Source organism: Phaseolus vulgaris, chromosome 11, assembly GCF_000499845.2.
Source record: "Phaseolus vulgaris cultivar G19833 chromosome 11, P. vulgaris v2.0, whole genome shotgun sequence".
NCBI classification, from domain to species: Eukaryota; Viridiplantae; Streptophyta; class Magnoliopsida; order Fabales; family Fabaceae; genus Phaseolus; species Phaseolus vulgaris.
In genome coordinates this window covers 37,285,755-37,295,140 of record NC_023749.2, presented here as the reverse complement: position 1 = coordinate 37,295,140, position 9,386 = coordinate 37,285,755, and the positions used below count along the sequence as shown (strand labels likewise).

General features: G+C 48.9%; 1 protein-coding gene across 1 annotated transcript; it reads left to right on the top strand.

The window, feature by feature from the left end:
* The first annotated feature begins 8,422 nt into the window (after window positions 1-8,422).
* LOC137806687 (uncharacterized) lies at window positions 8,423-9,094 on the top strand. Its single transcript, XM_068606928.1, has one exon. It carries the CDS (start codon window positions 8,423-8,425, stop codon window positions 9,092-9,094), a length of 672 nt encoding a protein of 223 aa, XP_068463029.1.
* Window positions 9,095-9,386: the final 292 nt, after the last annotated feature.

Sequence of the window (9,386 nt, the reverse complement as noted above, 5' to 3'; positions counted from 1 at the left end):
CACCCTGGGCAAGTTGAGGCACCAGATAAAGTCCTTATCGCCGTTGTGCGAGCTAAGGCCAGTTAAAGACCTCCTCGCCGCCGAGCGAGTGCAGGCGAGAGAAAGAAAAGGTCCTCAGTGCATCCAGGGGGGAGGAGATGTACACCCTGGGCAAGTTGAGGCACCAGATAAAGTCCTTCTCGCCGTTGAGCGAGTTCAGGCGAGTTAAAAGACCTTCTCGCTTACGTGCGAGCATAGGCAAGATAAAATCCTTCTCGTCTCGAACGAGTTTAGGTATGGCGAAGAGGGTGGAAGAAGCTTGAAAGGTGGCTAAGGTAGGTTCGAAGAGAACGCCTAGTCAGCCGGTCTTTTGCTCTGAAGTTCAGGGGGGCAAAGGAAGATCCCAAAGGGCGCTTCTACCCCAGATAAAGAAACGATTGCCAAAGCATGAGGCTAGGAAAAGCTGATGTTACCAAGAGGACTTGGCGATCGGGAAGAGTTTAAACGACGGCGAGAAGGTTGAAAGACTTGTTTGATAAAGCAGGTCGAGTGGGACGTTGTTTGAGCCAATGATTGAGTTACAGTTCGTTGCTTGAAGGGTATTCTTGCAATAAGGTTAGTTGCCTTAAGAGTACAAGTTGTTTAAAGTGATTATTGCTTAAGTTTGAATTGGCTCGAGGCAGTTACGTCAAAAGTCGCGTTTGCAAAATCACTAAGTTAAATCCGACAAAGTTAAACATGCAAAGAAGGTTAAAGCGCTTAAAAGGAGTCAGGGGAGAGAATATCCAAGCCTTGTGATTGAAATGAGTATCTGTTAAGAATACATAGGCGCGAGTTTATTACAAGATATATACAAGGGAAATCATAAAGTAGCAGATGAGGTGGAGTTGATTAGTCTTCAGCAGGAACGACCTTTCCATCTACTACTTCGTTGTTCAACGACACCATGCTGAGGTCGAGATCGGGGAATAGGCATGCGAATTGTTCCCGAGCGGCTTCGAATCCAGCAGCCAGAATCTGAGCAGAGTTTAGCTTAAGTTCTTCAATTTGCCCTTGAAGTTCTTCAACCTGTTTCCTGAGCTCTTTGTTCTGCTGCTCCAGCTCTTCAACCTGTTTTCGAAGTTGTTCGTTGGTCTCTTGAGCATGGAAAAGGTCGTCAGTAACCTTCTTGGATTCCGTTTGAGCTTGGGCCAACTCAGCAGCCATCTTTCCTTTCTCCTTGTTTGCCTCGGCGAGATCAGCCATGGCGTCGTCCCTCGCTTTTTGTACTTGCCCAAGTAGCTTCTCGCGGTCGATCGACCTCTGCTCCAGTTTTTGCACCTTGGCGGCGTCAGCTTGAATGTGAGCCTCCAGGTCGATCGCCTTGGCGCGAAGAGGCACGATTTTGCTTTCCAACTCAACCTTCTCTTGGGCAAGATCGTGAACTTTGCGGCGAAGGTCAGCAGCTTCCTTGCGCGCCAGCCTGAGCTCGGTATTCAGGGCATCCTCCACTCGGGAGTGTTCGATTTCTGCGAGCGTCAGGCTGAATGACATTTTCTCCACCTCGACCTTCATAGTGCTATTTTCAGTCTTGAGGTTGAAGAGATCGTCTTGAAGCCTCCTGGTGGAGCTCTCCACAGCCCTCGTTATGATCGCGGGGATATCCTCTGCTATGGTTTTCAACTTGGCAGTTAGAGGTTCCCACATCCTTGTGACTTCAAGGGAAAGGTTTGCTGCTTGGAGAGGCGCCAGGGGGGCTTGTTGAGGGTTCTCGCCGCCACCTTCCTTGGCAATATCTTCAGTGGTTGCTTCCTGGCGTGGCGACGTAATCGGGGATTCGGTAATCAGGATTGGAGAGGTATGAGCCACCTCATCCCCGATTGGAGCATTTTCTGCAGCTGAAGCGTTTGAAGGGGGGCCCCCTCCAGCTGACATGTGTGGCGTAGAGGCGCTTGGGGGGTCCTCCAGGAAATTTGGCTCTTGGGCCTCAGCTGCAGGTGGCGCAGTGGCCAGTGGAATCGCCTGGACTGGAGAAGGAGGAGCCTGCGGCGTTGGCGATGATGGAGGAGGAGCAGACGTCGACGGTGGTGTTGAAGTTGGAAGAGGGGGTGGAGCAGGTGGAGAAGAAGGTGCCACCCTCTTCCTTTTCGTAACGAGGCCATCCTCTGTGACCTCGTCATCCTCTTCTTCCTCCTCATGGACGATTTGAGGGGCTTTTCGCTTAGGTCTCTTAAGGACCAGTTTCTTGCGCTGGGTGGGTTCCTTGGGCGGTGATCGCCCATGAACGATGGCCTTCTCGACCGCCGAGTTGGGCACCGTTTGGGAACCGGTCGCCAACCCGTGGTTTTGGGCGAGCGCCTTCAATTCGGCGAGCATGTTTCTGCCCAACATGTTGTCTGCATGAAACGAAAATGCATGGGTTAGCTCAAAGAAGAAAAAGATAAGTGTATAAGGTAATAAGCAGCAGAGCAGATATGTGCAGGAAAGGTAAAACCAAAGTCTTGTGCGTATCGCACAAGACGCCCAGAAGCAGTATCAGAAGTAGTATCAAAGCAACAGTTTGGATGTCCTAACCTATTTGGAATTCTAGCTGATCCTCAAAGAATTCGAAGGAGATCAAGGTGGTGGTCAGAAATGTTATATTGGCGTCCGCCACCCTCTTCCAGAAAAGACAGAGGTCTCTGTCCAATGCTCCCATGCTATCAGGACTTCTGGGCCTCCTGAAGCAGCTCTTGGACTCCTTTTTCCCCTTGTCCACCCAGTACAAGGGGAAGCCATCAAGAAGGGAGGTGTCCTTGTCGTTTGCACGTACTTGGATGAATTTCCCCTTCCAGTCTTTGTACGATTGCTGGAAGATGGTAAAAATGGATCTCCCAGCAATTGCATTCAAGCTGACCCACAGGCGGTCTCCTGGGTGCTTGGCCTCGAAAAGGAACAAAAACACGTCCACCGACGCGGGCAACCCCAGGTGGTCGCACGTTATTTGAAAGGCTCGAACAAACGCCCAGCTGTTGGGGTGAAGCTGGGCGGCAGCAATGTTGAGCTCGGTCAAAAGTTCCCTCTCGAATTGGGTGAGAGGGAACCTGAGCTTAACCTTCTTGAAGAAAGTTGTATAGACAAAGCAGAAGGGCCCGTCGGCGCTTACTCTGTCATCAGCGCACACTGGCAGAGCGACGGGGCAAGGCAGCACCATCATCTTCTCGTCGTGCTCCTTGTGAAACGATTGATAGGCCTCGTCCCCCTTAGTCAACCGCAAAACTGCTCCCGCAGTGTTTACCGACGAGGTCTCCTTCAGAAGGGTTGAGTTAGCCCAGGGGTATAGAGTTTTGAAGTCTGGCAGAGGGACGGGGGCTCCTCCAGCGTTAGATGGAGTCGCCTGAGCCAGGACAGGTTGGGAAGACGCAGGCCTCACAGCCTGCGAAGACGAAGCGCCACGAACTTGTGTTGGGTCGTGTGCTTGTGAAGGAAGGTTTCGTGCTGAAGGAGGTGGGTTCGGGGTAATCTTGGTGCGAGTCATGATAGCAACTGCAAAGGAAGAAGAAAGGAAAAATGATCAGGGGGTTACAGAGGCTGACTCGATCATAGAAGGAAGGTGAAAAAACGAACGAATGTATGTTCGTTGCGACGATCGACAAAGCCCTAAGTTACGCAGAAGGAGAAATGGAAAAACAACCCACAGCGTATGCACCAGGCAGTTACAGGATGATGCAAATCGGTGAAAATGCAAGGAAACCCAGCAGATGAAGGAAAGTAGTTACCTTTCGATGATCAGGAAGACGGTGAAGGGAGATGGTGATCTTGAGCGTTGAAGAACGTCGAGAGCTTTCGCAGAAGGAAGTGAGAGCGTTTGCAAGCACGAAGAAAGTGATGGAACAGTGGAGCGTAATGGGTTTAAGGGTTTTCAAAATGATTTTAGGAAGCGCTAACGGCAGATGAAGAGAGCCGTTGATGAAGCCACGTGTTGAACGATGAGTGAAGGGTTTGGTGGAGCGTCAGAGCAGCAGAAAGTACAATCGCTTGGAATTCTGCGTCAGTGCCACGTAGATCAGTGTTAACGAAGGCTCTTTCAGTCTTTTCGCTAGACAAGTCTTCGCTTAAGACTGGGGGCTTGTGTACCGCCCTGGTGGTCGGGTATGATGACGTGGCATCCTGCTACAGTGTAGGCGTGTTGACAAGGCGCCAGGTTGGCAGATAGGAAGGAAGTCGGGAGGCACGTGTAGTCGCCAGTTGTTAAGTTGGCGTGTTCCGATTTCCAGCTTACCAGAATCGGTGATCGCCAGGTCAAAGATCAAGTCGCCAGATGTAGATTCAGGCGACCTAGTCATTGGAGATCGCCAGAGCGAGCACATCGCCGAAGATGAAGGGGAAGCAGATTATGAAGGAGGCCGGCGAGACCACAGGGAAGGTGTATGAAAACCCCTAACTCGACAGTTCCAGTAGAGATGAAAACCCCTAAGTTAGCTATGCACTGGGCAGTACCATGCATAAGTAACTTAGCCAAAATGAGAGTAGAAGCAGCGCCAAGTCAGGGAGCCTCCAGATGATGGCACGTGTACAGTTGGATACGAGCCACGTGTCCAAGTCTGTAACTGCCAGGAGAGAGGAAGCCACCAGGTATATAAGAGCTCTTAACAAACTTTCTGAGGTACGCACGTTCAGTTCATACACTTTACGCTTGCGAGTGATAGAGCTGATTGTGAGAGAGGATTTGCGCGGTTCTTGTTCTTAGTATTTGGTGATACCGTCACTGACTTGAGCGTCGGAGTGCGATCGGCCGCAGCGGCGCCGTGTTGTTTCTTTGCAGGTTCTTGAAGTAGATCCCGGAAAGGAACGGAGGTGAGAAGCGGTGCGCACGTCGATCCTTTGACGAGGCATTCTCCAGCGTTCCGGTCAACAGGCAGGATCATCAGGATCACTAATCAAAATACACGAGAGTGAGAGAGATGAAACTTAATCCTATTTTTCCAATTGAAACAACTAATTCTTTGTTTGTTTTCTGATTGATCATCGCCAACACAACTATTTTTGATCCTGCCTGTTGACCAGGACGCAAGAGCCTTACCTCGTCAAATCTGGATCGACTTTGCGCCGTGCTAGCTTCTGTCCTTCGCCTTGATTCACCTCAAGAACTTGCAAAAGACAGAACGGCGCCGCTGCGGCCGATCGCGCTCCGACGCCCAAGTCAGCGACTGAACCACCAAAATACTAAGAGAAAACTAAGAACTTCAGGAACCGTGCAATGTTCTCTCTCAGCGTACTCAAGTTCTCGCAAGCGTAAAAGAAGTATTCTAAAACGCGCGTACCTCAGAAGTTCGTTAGGATCCCTTATATACCTGTGTGCTTTCTCTCTCCTGACAGTTACAATCTGGACACATGGCTCGCATCCAGCTGTACACGTGTCACCATCTGGAGCATCCTTGACTTGAGCGTCCCCTCTTACTCTTCAGGCTGTTCGACTAAGTTACTTACGCAGGAAGCAACTCAGCGTGTAGCTGCCTTGGAGCGCGATCTCTTCTGTGTGGCGAGTACGTGTGCCTTCATACACACCTTCCCTGTGGTCTCGCCGGCCGCCATTATATTATACTTTACTTACTTCACTGTGCATGCTCAGGTAAGATGCTCCCTGTCCTCAACCTCTGGCTAGTTAGGGAATGACCATCTGGCGACTTCGTCCTTTGCTTCAAAAGCTTGGAACAATCTCCGATCGTCTGGTCGCCTGGGTTCACACCTGGCGACTTCAACACAAACTTGGTGACTGCCGGTTTAGGCATGCTAGAGATCAGGGCACGCCAACTTAACGACTGGCGATTACACGAGCCTCCCGACGTCCTTCCTTTCTACCAGCCAGGTGTCCCGTTCGATACGCCTATCTTATTGTTTGCTGCCACGTCATCAATTCCGACTACCTGGGCATCAATTTCAATTAAAGAACTTAATATTGACATGCTAATCAAAATACACGAGAGTGAGAGAGATGAAACTTAATCCTATTTTTCCAATTGAAACAACTAATTCTTTGTCTGTTTTCTGATTGATCATCGCCAACACAACTACTTTCAATACACTTTTAATTGTTTTGTTCTATATATATTTAGCGATTATTGTACTTGATAATTCGCTGTTCCTTGTGGGATCGATATCCGTCCTTAGGGACAATTATTACTTCTGAGTAAGCGATGCACTTGCCGTAAAAAGTTATCAAGTTTTTGGCGTCGTTGCTGGGGAACATGTTTGATTTGTTGAGTATAGTTTCCTAAATATTGTGAATATTTTAATTGTTTTGATTTGTTTTAATTTTGTGTTTATATTTATTATTGTTTTTATTTTGTTTTAATTAGATTTGTTTTGATTTTATTTTTAATTTGCATATTTGCTGTTATTATTTTAATTCTTATATTGATTTTATTTGTTTCTATTTATTTTCAGATTTACTTTGATTTTTCTTTGATTTGGTTTTAATTTATTGTATTTTATTTTACTTTGATTTTATTATATTTTATTATAGTTCTTTTTCTTTAGGTTTAGTTACGTAGTTTTATTTAGGTTTACGTAGTTTCTATTTATTTGTTTTAATTATTTATCATTATTAATTTTAGTTTTTATTTTTACGAAAACTTAGTTTACATAGTATTTAGATGTTTAGATTATATTTGTTTTTCTTTTTTTTTGTTTTAGTTTTATTTTGTTTTATTTCACTCCTGGTATTTATTTGTTAGTTTAAGTATTGTACTGACCCGTCCTCGGGCGTTGACCAAAGTCAAACATACGATGGGACCCACCAAGGGGCTCCCAGGAGAAAAGTGGGTGTGTTGACCGCTTTGGGAGTCGCCAGAGGTGGGCGTCACCAGGTGTGGGCGTCGCCAAGCTTAAGCATCTCCCACCTTCAAGGCGTGACTCGTTGTCCTAAGAGCGTGCTTTGACTCAGATCATGCCACCCCCCCGATACCCACGGGTAGGGAAGACCGTGGAGGGGGCGGCATGGCAAGAGGCCACGGTACGGGCGTGGAGGCCCTGGGCCCCGGTACCTCAGAACAGTAATAAAGAGAAGAGAAAGGTGGCTTCAAGGCCATATTTCCAGTACCAGCAGAGAGTGACCTGACTCACGAAGTACCCACGCCACCTTTGGAGAACCCCTGTGACAGACACGACCTGGGAGAGGGCCAAGTCCCAGGGATAATCTACGTGCATGGTACGAGAGGAAGGCTCCCAGGGCGAGTGACTAGAGGCTGGGGCGCATGAGTTGGCACCCAGGTAGTCACCCCCTACGCCGGATTCACTTCGAGGAGGGAACACTTACGCGCTGGGATTTCCCTAAGTTGGGTTACAGCGTCGTAAGGCCTTCCACGTGCAATTGCACTTAAGTCATAAGTGACACGTGGCAGTAGCACTGAAACCAAAGGTATATAAGCTTTTCTGAAAGCTTAGTTAGGTACGTTTTTACGTTTTGACATTCTTACACACACTCGAGTCATTTGTGAGCTTACACACTATACGCACGAGTGATTCGAGCACCAGAGAGAAGTCTGTTAGAATACAGTTACGCGCCTTCAGAGCACCACAATTGCGGTGTTCTGATACGGAGGTGCATAGTGTTTTCTGCCTACTAACTTGAGCGTCGGAGTGCAAACGACCGGTAGGGCGCCCTTTTCTCTTCTCTGTTTCAGGTACTCGCAGCGGTGTAGGGTGAAGATATGGAAACAAGAACGAGGGAGTCTTTGATACGCGAGTCGCAGCTACGCACCAACCACAATCTGGTCAACCGGCAGGAACATTTGGCGCCCACCGTGGGGCCAATTTAAAACATCAGTCCCACCACAAGTTGTTGGAGGTTGAGTAGCAGATTTTGAGAAAGCTTTCCAAGAATCTTTCTAGATTCACCGTCTATCTTGAAGTTTACGCAGTTTCACCGATTGTTCTCGGTCTCACATAGTTTTCACCGTTCATCTTTGAAGTTTCGCTGAGTTCCACCGTTTGTTCGTGTTTTTGCTCAGTTTCACCGATTGTTTTCTAGTTTGGCTCAGTTTCTACCGATTCTTTTCGGTCTTGATCAGTTCCAACCGTTCGTTTCCCAGTTTTCCTGAGCTTCTACCGTTCGTTTGCGTTTCCGTTCGGTTTTCACCGGAGGATTTTATAGAATCACCGTCACAGTTCAAAGTTCTTCAAGAAACTGCAAGAAATGAGGACAACAAGGCAAAGTTCGACGCGCGTTGAGAGTGATGACATGACCATGCACCAGGTAATGGAGATGATGCAAGGCCTGCAGGAAGCGATGGTGGCATCAAAGGCTGAGCAAGAACGTATACAGGTGTATCTGGCGGCGTCGCAGGCAAGGAATGAAGAGTTATGTCGCGTGACCGAGGAGTTGCGCCGCGGGTTGCGCAACCACCCTGGGATTCATGAAATGGAGGATCGCAAATGTTTCACGCCACCCAGGGAGTTCTCCACGCCGTTCTCATAGTCGATCATGGAGGCGGTGATCCCTCACACGTTCGTGGGTCCCAAGGTGACATTCACGGGGATGGAAGACCCCGAGGCACACCTCACTGCGTTCCACACGCAGATGATGCTAGTAGATGGCTCCGACGTCGTGAGGTGCAAGCTCTTTATGAGCACGTTGACAGGAATGGCCATGGATTGGTATAACAGCCTTCCAGACAGCCACATCACTTCCTTCGCACAACTCTCACAGCTGTTCCGCAAACAGTACATAGCGAACCGGGCTCCTCCACCGGTATCGTATGATCTATTTGACGTGAAGCAGTATCAAGGCAAGACCTTGAAAGAGTATATCAACCGCTTCGGGGCGCAGGTGATGAAGGTTGGCACCACGGAGGAATCGATGATTGTTTATGCGTTCAGGAAGGGGATGTGCCCTGGACCTTTCTGTGAATCAATCATCCGAAGCCGCCCCCGAACCTTTACAGAAAAGAGGCGTCACGGGGTGGAGCACATTGCAACAAAGGGCGAGGTGTGTGAGAAGCATACGAGTGTTGCACCAGCACGCCCAAGAGCGTCGTCCCGTGCACAGCCCGCCAGGGTGAACAGCCCGAGAATGCATCCAAGAAGCTCAGCATTTTGCAGCCCGAGGCGCTGTCCACTAGCGCGTCGATGCTGGGCAAAGGATACGAATCCTTAGGGCACGCCTTATTCAAATCTGTGAAGTCTACGCACATCCTCCACTTCCCATTTGCCTTCTTCATTAAGACCACATTGGCCAGCCACTCAGGGTACTGAATCTCCCTGATGTGTCCAGCGATCAACAGCTTCTTAGTCTCTTCCTGTATCACGAGGCGCCTCTCCTCATTGAACTTCCTCCTCCTTTGACGCACTGGGCGGACGTTGGAGTCCATAGTGATATGGTGGCACAGAAAGTCGGGGTCGATGCCTGGCATGTCCGAGGCGGACCATGCGAATGCATCCAAATGACA